The sequence below is a fragment of the Seriola aureovittata genome, chromosome 8, assembly GCF_021018895.1.
Source record: "Seriola aureovittata isolate HTS-2021-v1 ecotype China chromosome 8, ASM2101889v1, whole genome shotgun sequence".
In the NCBI taxonomy this organism is placed as follows: Eukaryota; Metazoa; Chordata; class Actinopteri; order Carangiformes; family Carangidae; genus Seriola; species Seriola aureovittata.
In genome coordinates, this window is record NC_079371.1 from 13,071,995 (window position 1) to 13,088,105 (window position 16,111).

The 16,111-nt window shown below is 40.5% G+C and overlaps 2 protein-coding genes across 2 annotated transcripts; one reads left to right on the forward strand and one right to left on the reverse strand.

The window, feature by feature from the left end:
* Positions 1–883: 883 nt before the first annotated feature.
* Positions 884–10,296, forward strand: si:ch211-114c17.1 (pre-mRNA-processing factor 39). The gene is made up of 15 exons (XM_056383085.1): positions 884–945; positions 2,829–3,079; positions 3,308–3,433; positions 3,549–3,667; positions 4,198–4,365; positions 4,774–4,954; positions 5,105–5,209; positions 6,338–6,455; positions 6,570–6,724; positions 6,992–7,118; positions 7,816–8,087; positions 8,549–8,733; positions 8,871–8,945; positions 9,166–9,337; positions 9,733–10,296. The coding sequence occupies exons 1-15, from the start codon at positions 888–890 to the stop codon at positions 9,802–9,804; spliced, it is 2,184 nt and encodes a 727-aa protein (XP_056239060.1). The 5' UTR covers positions 884–887; the 3' UTR covers positions 9,805–10,296.
* A 1,055-nt stretch (positions 10,297–11,351) lies between these two features.
* ubxn1 (UBX domain protein 1) lies at positions 11,352–15,421 on the reverse strand. Its single transcript, XM_056383086.1, has 10 exons — positions 15,358–15,421; positions 14,743–14,807; positions 14,559–14,612; positions 14,294–14,421; positions 13,898–13,979; positions 13,556–13,747; positions 12,875–12,926; positions 12,618–12,740; positions 12,225–12,408; positions 11,352–12,018 (listed from the first exon to the last, which is right to left on the reverse strand). The coding sequence occupies exons 2-10, from the start codon at positions 14,799–14,801 to the stop codon at positions 11,978–11,980; spliced, it is 915 nt and encodes a 304-aa protein (XP_056239061.1). The 5' UTR covers positions 14,802–14,807; positions 15,358–15,421; the 3' UTR covers positions 11,352–11,977.
* Between the last annotated feature and the right edge of the window lie 690 nt (positions 15,422–16,111).

Below are 16,111 nucleotides of genomic sequence, written 5' to 3' on the forward strand. Positions count from 1 at the left end.
TGCAATTAAAAAGACAGCTCAATTTAGTCAAATAATCCACAATAACAGCAGAATATATGGAGTTCCAAATTACAATAAAGAATAAATAAAAAGCAAAAGGAGGTACAAGAAGTTTGTACAGTAGACATTTGAAAAAATCTCGCTTGATAATTTTTTTTTTTCCAAAATCATCAGGTTATTGGAAAAATCTGTAATGTCCAGAGGTGGAAAAAGTACTCTTCAAAAGATCTTTTAATAAAGTAAAAGTAGCAATACACAGTGAATCATAATATACTTAAAGAAGTAAAAGTAAATGTACTAATTTCACAGAATGGCTAATTTTAGATAAATGAATATTATATTATTACTGGATTATAATTGTTGAATTGTATAATTCACCGCTTTAATGTTCCAGCTGATAAAGGGGAGTAATTTTAACTATTTTATACACTGTTGGGTGACTTGTGGACTCCCCAACAGGGATCAATAACGTTTTATTTTATCTTATAATAATACCTCAGTTTTTATTTAGTTATTTTACAATAGTCTCTATTATTAATCTGAATCTACAAAGTAAGTTGAAACTAAAGCTATCAAATAAATGAAGTAAAAGCAGTAGAATCTTTGTCTCTAAATTGTAGTGGAGTGAAGTATACATTATATTGAAGTACAAATAAAATAAGTACCTAGTAGTACCTAATAGTAAAAAGTACCTCACGCCTGTACCTGAGCACAGTACTTACCCTAAATCAAGCCACAGTTTACAAAGAAGCCAATAGTCGTTCAAACAAGTGTTCAGTGCATTGTATGTCCCTTTAAAAAAAACAACTTTTTTTCCAAATTACTATTTTTTGTATTTTCATTAACTTGTTGTCGCGCCTCAGTGACGTAGCAATACGTATTCCATCATGGCGGCCGAAGGCGGTGAGGAGCTGAGCGGCAACGGGGAGCTCGAAGATTCTTCAGGTTAGTTTGATTAACGTGTGTGAATCTTACAATATGCCGGTTTGTATCATTTCACAGTTACTACTGTGCTCTGCTTTCACGTCCAGACGTTTCGAGTAAAGGCTCTGGCTGGACCTGTTTTTAGGGCAAGCGTGAGAAGCTAGGCTAAGCTAACGTGATTTCAGCTACACAACCTAACTGTGAAAGTACTTAAACCAACTTTAACTAACCTTGCTGAGTTTAACAAAGGTGTTCATCACCTTTCATCACAAACTAGTTGAATTAGGTCCACAACAACCCGAAGATACTGGAGCCTAAACGGTGATCTTTTTATGAATGAAATCAACCTGTGTAGGTTTAGACAGGGGTGTGTTTCGAATAAAAGCCCTGAACTACTGATTTTGTTTTTGTTTTATTGGATGTTTTAGTCCTGTGTGCATCATCAGCTGCAGGTTTACTGTCGTGTTTAGCTGAGTAACTGGTTTGACTGCTCAGTGTATAAAAGAAGTATTTGGATTTTAGCTAAATTTGACAGTCAGAGTTCAGAGCTGCTTAAATTCGTGTTCATTCATTTACTTTACCTGCTACTAGTTTACTACAATGCATGTGTGAGTGCAAAATGAGTTTTTCATACACAGTTGTTATTGTTGGCCTTTTCCAGGAAGGTGACCAGGAAGCAGAGGAACAGGAAAGTTAATTAATTACATACATTACATTCATTTGGCCAGTGCCTTTTCCCTACACGGGAAATTTTCTAAGTAGCTTTGTCTTGCAAGAAGTGCGTTCACTCACCTAAGCTAACACCCAAGAGTACGTCCATTGCTATATTAGAGGTGCGACAAAGGTTTTTGTTTTTTTCTTCACCACTACACCTCATAAACAATGATGATTAGGCTAATTACAAGGGAGGTTTAAGGAAAGTGCTTCAGCATGCACTGCAGGTAAGGTACAAAAATGACAACAGCAACCTGAGTCATTTAACATCATTGTTTTGTTCTCAGCCATGTATTGTTGTGTGGGAAAAACTGTATTGTGTTGGAAATTGTGTTCGGATTGAGCAGTTGACAGTTGTGTGAAGACAGGCTTTTATATTCTTGCGCAACCTGTTATTGTCTTGTGTTCAACCATGATCTGAAGTGCTAAAAAGATTAATCAACAACAATTTTCATAGTTTCAAGGTTAAATAGTGCTAATCGATTAGTCAATTGACAGAAAAGTAACCAGCAACAATTTAAAAAAATAGACTAATCATTTAAGTAATTTGATGTCAAACATTCACTAAGCTGCTAAACTGTGTTGCTTCTCTTTACCTTGTGTTTTAGTAAACTGAACCTCTATTGTTTCTATTGACTGTTGATTGGACAAAGACATTTGAAGATGTCAACTTGGGTTTTCAGAAATTGTGACTGTGAGGAACTGGTTTTTCTCTTTCTGTTACATTTTATAGAAAAACAATTAATCAGGAAAACAAGCGGCAGAATAATTGATGATGACGATAATTTTTAGTCGCCGCTCTAGAGTTTAACTGTATAAGCTGAACTTTTTACCAAGCAAAAATGTAAAACAATCAGTGGTTTCAGCTTCTCAAATATGAGAACTTACTGATGTAAATCAAATCTAAATCTTTGCTTTTTTGGGTCGTTGGTTGGATAAAATAGCAAACTGTGAACAATACCTCTTGAAATTTGTAATAGACTAAATGAATAACAGATTAATCAGTAATGAAAATAATCTTTGGTTGTAATTCTATGGTCTGTATTAAAAACTTCACCCAGGTAGTGTGTGTAGATGACTTCATGTCACAGAAAATGTCTGGCAATATGGGAAAACATCTTGAGTTGTAGAAGGAGCTTGTAATGGAGATTTATCTGAGTTATTAAACTTTGATCTTCTTCCCTCTTTAGCCATGGAGGCTTCTGAGGATCCAGCACCGCCTCCAATTGAGATGGCTGAGATGTCAGAAGAGAACGGCAGTGCCGGCGCAGCCCCTGAGGCTCCAGTGGCCCCCGACCCTTCTTCTTTCTCCATGCCACCAGCTGTAGAGGATGAGGAGGGCGAACTGCCTGCTGACTTTGAGCGTCTGTGGAAGGCCGCCCATGACAATCCTCAAGACTTCACCAGCTGGACTGACCTCCTGCAATACTGCGAGCAAGAGGTGTGTGGAGAAACAGCAGAGAAGAGGTGGTGTTTAGATAAAAAACAAAACAAAAAAAAAACAGCTTAGGAACCCATTGTATTGTTACTTAGTAATGATGTATTACCACCTCAAACTGTTGAAACATAGACTTTTAGCACCCCCATGAGGCCACAAAACATGCTTTGTGAGGAAGCTTGTTGTAGCCTCATGTGACATTTGGACTTACATTTTCTCTCACCTGTTCAGAGTCACATCACAGCGTCACGCAGAGCTCTGGTGGCCTTTCTCGCTCGCTACCCGCTCTGCTATGGCTACTGGAAGAAATTTGCTGATCTGGAGCGCCGTGCAGGGTACAACGCTAAAGCAGAGGAGGTAAAACAGATTGAGAGTTGACAATTTTGCGTTTTTTCTTCCCCACACAACTATGTAGAGGATTAAAGAAGTGTTTTTATGTGCTCGTATAAATGGCTGTGGTGTGTTGTGTTAGGTGTGTGTTCAGGGTCTCCAGGCTATCCCTCTGAGTGTAGATCTGTGGATTCACTACATCAATCTGCTGCTGGGAACACTGGACATGAACCTGCCTGAGTCGCCAAAGCGGATTCGCAGGTAGACAAACCCTCCCACACACACACATACACATTTAAGACTTGTAGTTGTAATTATCCTCTTTTTGAATGAGCAGAAAGGTTGAAAGCTGGATTTTGACTCCTAATATGTTAAAAAATGGTGCTTGTTCACCACAGTTTACAATGAATTAGGTCCTCCAGTGCTGAGCACAGCACAGTAAGCAGATGGGTCTGAAATTGAAGAGAAAAATAAGAGGAAATGCAAATGCTGCTTCTGATGAGCAAGAGTCCCTTTGTTTTGCTTTTTAGTAAATTGCTTTTATTAAAGTCAATTTCCCTTAGAAATATTAGCAAAATCATTCAGCAGGATAACTTCGCTGGTGTTGATAGCAGATAAACTACACTATTAACTCCAGTATACTTTTCTTTATTAGCTATCTATGACAGCTCTTTCAATATCCACTATTGTTTCACCTTTCCTTGATCTTAGATAAACTTAAAATGAAATTTGGTACAGAACAGATAGTTGTGTTCATGTTTTGATGGTTTTCCTCTCTCTACCCTCCTCAGTGTGTTCGAGGACGCCGTTGTGGCAGCAGGTCTGGACTTCCACTCAGACCGGCTTTGGGATCTGTATGTTGAGTGGGAGAAGGAGCAGGGGAACATGAGCAACGCAGCAGCCGTTCTGGACAGAGTCCTCAAAGTTCCCACCCAGCTCTACAACACGCACTACGAGAAGTAAGACCACGCACATACAGTCATCAAAGTCATACCAAATCAGAATTAAAGACAAAAATACTGATATAAATGCATTATTGTTCGTACCAGGTTTACTACTGTAATAATAAATGTAATTTCCCTTTTTGTTAAATAATCAATATTTCCAGTTCTCTGCTACCCTCCTTCAATTCTGAGAAATTAAAGTCATGATCTAATATCTCCGTATTTCACCATGCAATATGCTTTCAGTAGAGCTTCTTTTTTTTTTTTTTTTAAGGGGAACAATAAGTCAACACACTATTGTAATCTTTCGAATATTCTTCTCTTGCTTGGACACCTCCTTCTCTTTCTCTCTTTCTCAGTCTTTTCTTCTCTCACGAATCTCATTTTGTGTCTTGCTCTGTCCTCCCTCCTGCTCTCCGTCAGGTTCAAGGAGCACCTGAACAGCCATGAGCCCAAAGAGGTTCTTTCTCCAGAGGAGTACGAGGAGCTGAGGACGTTGTGCCGCCAGAGCCAGAAGGCAGAGCGCGCTGAACAGGCCCAGGAGGAGGAGGAGGAAAGGCCACCGGGGGAGGAAGAGCCCGCCACGCCTGAGGGCACAGACACAGTGAGTAACATCGGACTAGTTGTCATTCAACCCTGAGAGGATTTTAATTAATTAGTCAAAAAGTATGTACTGGTGAGAGATAACTTAGATGAAAAAAGATGGTTGAATGGATGATCATTTTTTTTAATCATTTTTACGTTCTGTGTTTAGGAGGAACTGATGCAGAAGATCAGGGAACAAGTGCTGGTTCGCAGGGACAAAGTGTACCAGGACAACGAGGGAGAAGTCCGCAAGAGATGGCACTTTGAAGACGCTGTAAGTTTTGTTTTTTCTCTCTCTTTCTTTTCAGGCACCTGTGTATTATATCTTTTTATCTTCCTGTGTGTTTCCTCCTGCATTCATCCATTCACTGTCTTTCTGTTTTCTTTAGGAAACTTGAGACCAAAGTATGACATCAAATTTATTTTCCAGACACTTGGTTTTGAATCGAGGGCTGGATATCATTTGACAGATTTGTTTATTTTGACGCCCAGAGTTTTGGTACCATTGTTATTTTGCTGTTTTTGGGGTGTAACAACATGTTTTTCTATAAAAATCCCCTTTTTTATGTGGTAAAAGAAGCCATACGGGGCGTCGTGTAGCGTAGTGGTCTAAGCAGGCGCCCCATGTGTAGAGGCAACAGTCCTCGCTGCAGTTGGCCCCGGTTCGAATCCCGCATCGGACGGCCTTTCGCTGCATGTCATTCCCCCTCTCTGCCTCCCTGTTTCCTGTCTCTCTCCACTATACTATCAAATAAAGGCATAAAAAAAAGCCCAAAAAAAAAAAAAAAAAACAAGAAGCCAAACTCGCCAAATTGTCTAAAAACAGGCAGCAGCACAAGAGCTTTAGGCTAAAATAAACACAGTATGAGATGAGGCAAAATCATGATTTAAATCCCAAACGGGTCTAAGCGTAAATAAATTTGATTCAGGACTTTACGTATTCTGTGTGATGGACGCATTTAGGTAGATTTCAATACTCAGACCTTTTTTTTGGGGGGGGGGCTTTTGTGCCTTTAATGGACAGGACAGTAGAGAGACAGGAAATGGGGAGACAGAGAGAGGGGGAATTACACGCAGGAAAGGGCCGTCCGATGCGGGAGTCGAGCTGGTGCCAGCTGCAGCGAGGACTGTAGCCTCTACACATGGGGCGCATGCTTAACCCACTGAGCTACGCGACGCCCCGTACCCAGACCTTTTGAAACCAAAACACAAATTCTTAATCACTATAAAATTAAGTTTCACTGTAAACAATTTGACTCTTGACCTGTAAACATCATGTTGTCTTTTTAGATTTAAAGTCTTTGAACTAGTTACCCACTTCAAACTACACTCACCTCATCCACTCATTGCTACATCAAAAAACACATCTGATTTTCCCTCTCTGTCTCTCTCCATCGTGCAGATCAAGCGGCCCTACTTCCACGTCAAGTCACTCGACCGGCTGCAGCTGCGAGCCTGGCACTCCTACCTGGACTGGGAAATTGCTGAGCTGAACAAGGACACCAAAGACCCCAACCAAGGTGACATACATGATGAAGATGCTGACTGTTGTCACCTTTGTCTCTGTGGTTTCATCAATTTGTGTTTCAACGTCTGAAAGCATCTGCAGTTTTGACACCACTGTCCTTTACTAGATCCAAACCAGGCAGCCACAGAGGGGTCAGAGGTCACGGCTCAGACCCACGAAGTGTCAGAGGATGCTGCAGTTGCCCTCGACGACCACAGGGTTCGCATCCTCTTTGAGCGTTGCCTGATCGCTTGCGCTCTGTATGAGGAGTTCTGGACCAGGGTAAGAAAAAAGTGTGTGTGTATCTAGTTCCATGTCTAAGTGTCCTTGAAAGCCTCAAGACTAGATTAAAAAGAGTGTGTGTGTGTGTGTGTGTGTGTGTGTGTGTGTGTGTGTGTGTATGTATGTGTGTGTGTGTGTATGTGTGTGTGTATGTGTGTGTGTGTGTGTGTGTGTGTGTGTATGTGTGTGTGTGTGTGTGTGTGTGTGTGAGAGAGAATACTGGTGTGTATGATCTCTGCCTAACATGTGCATGTGTATGTTGTTCAGTACATTCAGTACCTGGAGCCGCAGAGTGTGGACGAAGCCCGAGCTGTTTACAAACGAGCCTGTGAGGTTCACCTGACATATAAACCCAACATCCACATGCAGTGGGCCACCTTCGAGGAGAGGCACGGTACGATGAGACATTAACACACATAAACACACTGTGCAAATAAAAGCTTTACTGTTTTTCCTTTTCTTTGAAATGTTAAATATTTTAAAGTCTGACTTGAAGTGAAATAGATGGTAACCGATTCAGTGAAAAATGAAGGCAAGTTGTATGTGTGTAGTTTCACCAAAGGATGTCAAAGGGACTAATAAGAATTCTACATCAATACCTTTATGTCCACACGTGAATTAATACAGAAGATAGAGAACAGCTTGTTGGATATGATCTAGTTCTACTACACAGGATTAAATCATCATAACAGACAAACCTCAACTGGTCATTTCCTATTCTCTGCTTTTAGGATTTGTAGTCAGTTTATCAAAACTATTTCAGTTGAATCAAAGCTGTGCATGTGTGACGTACATGATGCAATACAATCATGTAATAAATACAACCATCTTGAATAGTTGTTGACAGTTTCACAAACTGGTAATTTTTTAGGTTGTATCCTGTGGTGCCATTGTATTAGCATGCATTATATTTTAAGTATTTTATATAAATATAGCCATTTATTTAATTAAGTGTATCACCTCATTATGAAGCAGTCCGATGCAAAAACATCACAAAGACGCAAAACTTAATATAGAGCAGAGCCAACACATCAGAGTCCTTTATTTTGTAGCCACCACATTCATGACAACTCGTTCATCTTCTTCAACAGGTGATTTAACTGAGGCTCGGCGAGTGCTAGAGGCCCTGGAGAAATTCCTGCCTGGGTTGGCAGTGGTCCGTCTCCGCAGGGCCGCTCTGGAGAGACGAGCAGGCCATCTGGACCAATCGGAGGCCTTGCTGCAGGATGCGGTGGCTGAATCCAAAGAGAAGCCCACGTTACACGCTTTCTACTCCATCAAGCTGGCTCGCCTGTTGCTGAAGCTCGAGAGGAACCCCGCCAGAGCCCGCAGAGTTTTACAGGAGGCGCTGGAGATTAGTCCGGTGAGATAATTAACACACACCCACAGACATCACAGGATTTTGATCCATCTCCTATCACCGCTTTAAAAGTTAAGGAATGTGGATGTAGCTTTGCTCTAAAAATCTGTTTCGCTTTATACAACTTGCCCGCCAGCGGCTGAAATTAATTTATTTTTAATTGTGTGACAGCTTGAGCTTTCAGATTGTCCACACTCAGTTTGCAAGAGGCTTTGTCTATTCATAATGCAACCTGCTGAGTTTTTTTTTAACCATCTGACAGAGTGATAATTTCCCTTCAGTTTCTAATAACTGACCATGCCAAGTGGTAATTGTCAGATTTCTCTATAAATGATGTGTTGAACGCTATGATTTACATCTCATATTCTTGTGAATGATACTTGTAACTTCAGAAGTAAAAAGCCAAAATGTAGTACTTACAACATATAGTAACTCTTGTTTTTAATTTCCTCTCTCTGCCTCAGGATAATGATAAACTGCACTTGAACCTGTTAGAGCTGGAGGTGTCGGGGGACCCCTGGGCCTCTGCTGAGGCAGTGCAGGAGTGTGTGACGAGAGCTCTGGCAGCGCCTCTCGCCCCACACACCAAGATCCTCTTTTCACAGAGAGGCCTGCAGTTCGCAGAGGACTACAGCAACTCTATCCAGAGGTCAGAGTTCAACACAAGTCATCTGATATTATTAAATATTTTAAATCCCTTTGGTCATGTAAACCGTGATGGTACCTAACAAACCAGTCATCATCTTTGACCAGAATGTTGTTCCTCATTGTCTCTGTCCTCTGCAGTGTGCTGTCTGTCTACGAAGATCACCAGAAACTGTTGAAGGAGCTCGGGGGAACAAAGAGAGGAGCAGAAAACGGGTGAGAGGGGAAAGTGCATTATATATTAATGTCCTATTCTTTTGTGCAGAATAGCACAAGTTAAAGACGCAGTTTAGGGGTTTTAATTGAAAAAAACAAAAAAAACACTTATTTCATCCAATGACACTGGCACTGATACTGAGGCTGATGTTAAATAAAAGGAAGGTTGAAAACTGGGTGAAAGCGTTGACTTGCCGTTGATGGAATGTTTGATCTGCAGGGACGAGGACTCAGAGAAACTGAGCAAAAGTGAGGACGGCTCTGCTGTTGCCGTGTCCACACAAGTCCCACCTACCATGCCGCATGTCCCCATCACCACGCCCCCTCCAACTATGATGGGCACCGACATGAGCGCACAGACTGGCTACGGGGGATACAGCAGTTGGTACCAGGTACTAATTGCACTGAACTGTTCTGAACCGTCTCTACTCATTGTCTAGCACTCACTGTATTTATTCCCGCTACCTCATCATTGTAATTTTGTACCCTACATATGCACATCTCCACTTTACTTATGCACACCCTCACTTTACATACCTGTACAGCACACACTTGCACTTTAACTGCTCTTTTGCACTTCTGGTTAGATACTAACTGCATTTCGTTGTCTTAGTACGTGTACTCTGTGCAATGACAATAAAGTTGAATCGAATCTAATCTAATCTAATCTAATGAGATTTTAACTGACAAAAAAATTTGAATGACCTAAAGAGAAGCTAGGGTGAGGGTGGGTGTACTATGATAAAACACAGTTCAAGATTTCCTATATGTTGTGATTTGTTCTCAGCAACCGCAGTACGGCAGCTACGGCTACCAGAACACCTGGAACTACAACCAGGGCTACTATCCTCCCAGCTAAAGAGATCAACAGCACCAAAAGTGTGGCACCAAAAGACCACGGGAAGCAGTTTGACCCAGGATGACTTCTCAGCTGAACAACAAACTGAAGCACCCAGTCCTGCCAGTCAAGTCCTGCTAAAAATAATCCCAGCATCCTTTCCTCTCCGTCCTTCCTCTGAGTTACCTCACTGTCCTGGATTTGTGAGATTGAGAGACTGGAGTTGAGATCTTTTAACATGTCATTTCAGCGTTGAGTCTGAGGGACAGGTGGGAAGACGACGAAAGGAAACAGTGACGTTCATTTTCAGTGCATCAGTGTCTGCATTTTAATCAGAACTATTTTTGTATTTGTTTGCAAGCCAACCCCTTTGCTTGTGTTTTAAAGTTATCCACAACTTTATCACAACTTTACAGGTGATGTATGATTGACATTTTGTACCATTCCACACAATAGGCCATTTGTTGTTTTTTCTAATGTATATAAAGGTGTTTTATAGTGTGTCACAACAGATCTCCTTTGTGTTGTGTGTCTTCATTTGTCTCCGTGATACTCATTAACTGAAACTAAAACTTTAGGCCTGTGCGTCTTTTAAAAAGTTGGAAATTCTGGAAATTTCTGTACATCATGTTGTATTGCCTCTGGCCTCATGTTAGCAGGAATTCAACTGAAGACAATCTCATCAGTGTAGTGTTATTTTGATAGGTGTATATATATACGTAGCGCTCATTTTCTTTTTGTTAGATCATTACCAACAGTCCACTTATGCATTTGCCTTCCTCAGAGTGTTATATGGAGACAACACGAGTGCTGTCTGTAAATTGAATGGTGGCTGGAGCCACCTAACATAACTAAGAGATTTAATAAAAGGGTAAGGGTCCCTTCTTCTGTTTTTGCCCATTAGTTCTACTAAAAGTGTGTAACCAATAATTTTTATAATGGTGTCAAATGACAATGTGAAAGGGGACACTTGTAGTGATTAACCTACACAGAATTACTCTGTAGCTACTCTCATCTTTACAGAAATACATCAGACACAGCAACAAGCTGGTGAACATAGTGAAGCATTTAGCCTCTGAAGAGTCAGACCTTTGCAACCCATGTTGCTCCTTAACTCCCGGATGTGTAAATAAGCAACTGCTAACAACATTGTCATATCAACTTAAAAAGCGATGATGTCAGTGTTGTGTTCACAGCTGTTTTTAATTACAGGTGTTTGACATCAAAGATGGCTCAGTTCTATGACAATGTGTCAGCATGCACAACACCACAATCCTCAACCTGAAGCAGCTGAATGGAATTCAGCCAGCAATGATTTTATTATTTACAGCCGTGCTTTTGCATGTTAACATTTTCATCTTATTTTATATGTCACAGAGTTCCAGCTCACTAGGTGCTTTAAAATCCAGTGGGCAGTGATACTTTTGGCCTATTCCAGCTTTCCATGGTCTTAATAAAATGAAATCAATCCTAATAATTAAAATAACTAAAAAGTGTTTGACAAAAAGAAAATGCAGAATATCAGCAGGAGGGTTACACAAGTGATTTTTAGAAAATCCAGTCCACCATCACAATTCTCCAAGTCAGCTTTATTGTAAGTAGATTCTTGGTGATTATGTAGACATAACTGTCAATATATTTTAACTTATAAAAAAACTGGCAAAGTAGAATGTCACAAAATCAGGAAGATAGTGGGGATTAAATTTAAGGCCCTTTCAGAACCAATCAAGTAAGTCTTGTGTGGTGCTTTGCTATATAAGGATCGGGTTAAAACTGAACAAATTTGTTCTGTATCATTTTTGTAAATGTGTTGCTGAAACCATGAGCGATGCTTCTTGAGGCAGTATCAGTCAGAAGCCAGCTATCATCACTTTGTTCTTGATAGGTAAAGGTCACTGTCAATCCAATCTACAGCCAGTGAAATCAGCCCAGAAAGACAAGGAGCTGCATTCAGTTAGTTTAGAAAAAACAAACCATTTTTCCTTATAACTTTTCCATATCTTCATTTTAAGAACTATAACACATTGTCTGAACACAGCCTCCAGCTCCATCTCTGCTTTAGTTCAGTTAGCTGGCTTATTGAGTGATACTAAAAAGGTGGCGGCTCTGTTCCTGGATCCATCCGTTTCAGGTGTCTCTGGTGGTGATGTAGTGGAAGTGGTGAGGTAGGCTCACAGAGCAGATCCTCCTGATCTCACTTTTTGGCAACAACCAGCACAGCTGAAGGCACCAAACCTAAAAAGACAGACAGGGAAATTGTGAAAAAAGGTCAGATACAATCACAATGCATTCTATGAGAGTACCAGGTGTAAATGGCGTACAGTTCAGACAGATGATGTAACCTCCCTACAGTCGTACAGTCCTGTGAATGCTATACGATGTGACCCATCTCGCCACTTCACCTCTCCGACTCAAATACCGCTCTACGACCCAGTGCTCACCCAGCTCTTTCAGGGGCTTCTCCATGTCCAGTTCGGTGTAGACGTGACGCGGGTAGGGCGACAGCAGCATGAAGTCCTGACCCTCTGGTGTGTTGCCGTTCATTTGCACGTAGACACGCACTGCCGCCAGCGGCTCCTGGGCCTTGAAGACCGTCGTGATGGTGGAGCCGTCCAGCAGACGTACCTGTGAAGAGCGGAGGGGAAGAGGAGAGAAGAAGTGGGGAATATACATTTTACAGTTTCATGCCAAACATATATTTTGTCATTAAAATAAATACAAATTTGCATCAATGTCAGTTTGTCTCACACTTTAAAATAAGTCTGATCTTTTCATTGATTACACTGATTAGACAAAAAAAAAAGAAGCAAAACAAGTATGGCTGAACACTGCACCTGTATCCTGGACTCATCATACTCCTTCTTAGTGGGTGGAGGGCCCTGACTGGTGGGTGATGAGGGGCTGGGCTGGGCAGGTTGGAATGATGCAGCTGTGCTCGGGGGTCCTCCGCCTCCAAACTAGACATAAGAATAGATAAATAAATAAACAAACACAAGAGTCATCTAAGTTATTGGGTCCAACAGACGTGGTAATACAAAGAAATTGGAAGTGAACAAGACAAAGGGAAAAGTGAACTAAACCAATGAGGTACCTTTTGCGCTCTTTCCTCTCTGTCTCGCGCTATCTTCTCTTTGACCCTTTGTCTGACAGGAATAAAAACAAGCGACACAAAACCATTAAGAACAGTTTAGTGAAGATGCCTGCTCATATTTGTTCTTTTGCAATTTGTCACTTCTTTTTGGACCTAGCCTCTGAGTTTTTTATCCTTTACAGTGTCCACCTCAATTTTCCCAATTTATAGTATTTCTTATATTATCTTAGTTTGTCTCAAGATGAAACAGGATGGCATTCAAATAAGAACTATGGGTGCATTTTATTTTTTAATGTTAGACATCTTGTGATTAGCAAACCTGGTTCCAGACCTCTGCATTGCTGCCCAAATCTTTTGATTTTCTCCAGAAATTCATTAAGAATAATGAATAATAATAATAATTAAATAAATAAAACAAACAATATTTCAGTCTGATTATCAGGCTGGTACTTTTTGCCTTTTTTGTAAAACTTTCTCTTTGGTCTCCTTGGAATACATTGCAGAGGGAGGTCCTGAAAAATATTTTTAAAGAAGTGGAAAAATCCTTGGATCATTTAGGTACTTTAACGTTCTATTACAGCTTAAACATGATAAATTGCTTCATGTCTCTATACACAGTCAATAACCATTACCTGAATCTCCTTTTCCTTGCTCAGAGATGTGTTTTAATTAAGACCCTACCTTGCCATTTTGTCCTCCATTTTCTCTTTCCTGCGCTGATCAGCAAGCTTCTTCATATCATCATCCTGCAGTTTTTGGCGGATCTGCTGCAGCTCTTGGCCCTGCCTCCTCCGCACCTTCTCTCTCTCCACCTCTTCTGCCCGCTCTCGCTCTCTTCTCTCCGCCTGCTTCACCCGCATCAGTTCCTCTAGCCTGAAGAAGAGACAATTCTCCAATATCTCTAAAAAGAGTATGTTCACATCATTTTGAACTCCTAGACAACTGTGGGTTTTTTTATAGATAAAAGTTAAGACCAATACACTGAATCTCCACCATCAGTAAAAGCTATGTGTGCACTCTGACCTCTTAACTTGCTCACGTTTCTCCTCCTCTGTCATTGGGTGCTTTGAACTCTCATCAGTCTCGTTGTAGCCGATATCCCCACCTGAAGCCAAATCAAATGGACTGACATGAATGACTGACATCATATTACATTCAGTGTAAATTAACAGTGACTACCATTTCATTTTACTCAAGATAAATTAGAGATTATATCTTGATCAGAGATGGAAATTACATGATTAGGAACATGTGACTGAGGGATGTGGGGGCACCATGGATAAATTTGTCACATATGATGATATCAGTGTATATCCCAATATTGCAATTTTTCTGGAATAATCAACTAAAAAACTCTGCAGATTTCTGATAAGATACTTGACGGTAGACAAATTTATATTGTCTCAAGGAATATGTGACCTTCAGCGGTGTCGGCTAGGGTTGGCTGTTCTGCGTTGGACTGGCTGTCTGCTTCCCCTCCCAGGACGTTTCCCACAGGCGGCACATAGGGCTCATCAATGTCAGGGTCGTTCTCATGTTCCATTAACCTGAGGAAAGCACATCACAGAGGAAAGACAGGGGTTAAACTGTTGAGAGAGTGGCATGCTGGACTGTGGCGCTGAGGACTATGTTAACCTGGGCAGTTCACTACTAGTATGATTATTCCTGTGTCTATCAGACTCACCAGTCCATGGCTTGTTCTATCCCCTGGTTCCCCGTGTTGGCCACCGCCTTCTCTCTGAAAACACCAACACAACAGGATAAGTAGGGTTGCTTTAATGCTAGACAGTTTTATTTCACTTGAAACCAGTCTCGTATCTAGAAACCATATTAAACAGGATCAGTCTTTGATTGTGGTGTCAACTCACGCTCTGTTTCTGTCAAAGCCCATCTCCAGCAGGCTCTCTAGTGTTGTTAGCTCTGCCATTTTGACCTGAAACAGATTGTACACATGCTGGTATATTAACGAGAGAGTCATTTCTCTAATCGTGCTATACTGTCACACTATTGTTATAGAAGGTAAGACATTACAAAAACGCTTTAGCAAAGTTAAATCACCATCTGAAATCAATACAATTCATGACTTTTGTTTGGCTCAGTCCTGTGTAAAGGAGCCATATTACGAATGAGGTGAATACAGAACACTATGTGAACAAAAACTACAATTTCCTTGACTAGCAGCCTGACAAAACACTTGTTTACTTGTTCTCTAGTTGCAGCTATTCAGTATCACAACTAACGTTATGTTGAGAGCTAAAATTAGCATTAATGTGGCTAACGTTCAAATTGCGAAAGCTAGCTGGGAAGTCTCGTTTGCTAGCACGATTAAAAACGATCGCGAGCTCTCATACGCTCTCTATCAGTTTGTCTGTTAATGTATGTCTATATGTTACACGTTAAGGCACACGGGAGTGTTATTTTATTCCTCCCAGAGGCAATTTCAGCCAATACACTCGTGAAGAAAACATTAGTTAGCTACTCACACATCGGCCAACACCGCTTCAGCAGTACGGGAGACCACATGGGTCAAACTGAACGGCTCGAGAATAGCGATTTTTTTTTAGATTTTTTTTTTTTACCTCAGGTCTTTGGGGCTATTTTAGAAATATCACAGACATCGATATTTAATTACCTAAACACACTTTCAGAAACCACAGACACCTGAAATTTTTTACAAACTTTAAGAAGAATTAAATTCCCCAGAAGCTTTAGACCCTTTACTTAAGTAAAAGTAGTACCATAAAAGGAGTTTATGTTTGAGTCTTCTTTTCTGTTATATATATCTTGTATCATTTGATTAATGGATTAGTGAAGGAAGAATATGTAAGTGAAATTTCAATTCTATAAAGTACATTGTCAGAGCAGAGTTGAACTGATCTCTTTCAGTTTCCTTCTTACTAAGATTTAGGTCTCCTGTTTTAGATCTTGACACATTAATGTGTTTTCAGGGCGTGACCAACAGGTGCTAAATAAGTAATAATTTATTCACAAAAACGTTATTATAAAAGTCGCCAAACTTTGGTGAAAGTTACATGCAAGTCAGTTACAAAGAAAGAAAAATCATTGTCTGAGGATCCACTTTGCAGGAATTCTTGTCTTCGGGTGAATCTTTTCCATGAAAATGAAATACCTGACTGTGATGAAATGTGAAGATGTCTGTTTCTCTATATGTGTTACACAACAGAATAATGACAAATGCAAAAAAAAGTTAAAATTATGCTGCTGGCTCAAATGCAA

Excerpts from the sequence above, each read along its gene's own strand:
- si:ch211-114c17.1 (XM_056383085.1), top strand. The coding sequence starts at position 888 with ATGGCGGCCGAAGGCGGTGAGGAGCTGAGCGGCAACGGGGAGCTCGAA. Across the intron at positions 8,088-8,548 it reads AGGCGCTGGAGATTAGTCCG|GATAATGATAAACTGCACTT; the intron begins GTGAGATAATTA and ends TCTCTGCCTCAG. Across the intron at positions 8,734-8,870 it reads TACAGCAACTCTATCCAGAG|TGTGCTGTCTGTCTACGAAG; the intron begins GTCAGAGTTCAA and ends TGTCCTCTGCAG.
- ubxn1 (XM_056383086.1), bottom strand. The coding sequence starts at position 14,801 with ATGGCAGAGCTAACAACACTAGAGAGCCTGCTGGAGATGGGCTTTGAC. Across the intron at positions 14,613-14,742 it reads GGCTTTGACAGAAACAGAGC|AGAGAAGGCGGTGGCCAACA; the intron begins GTGAGTTGACAC and ends TGGTGTTTTCAG. Across the intron at positions 12,409-12,617 it reads ATGATGAGTCCAGGATACAG|GTACGTCTGCTGGACGGCTC; the intron begins GTGCAGTGTTCA and ends CGCTCTTCACAG.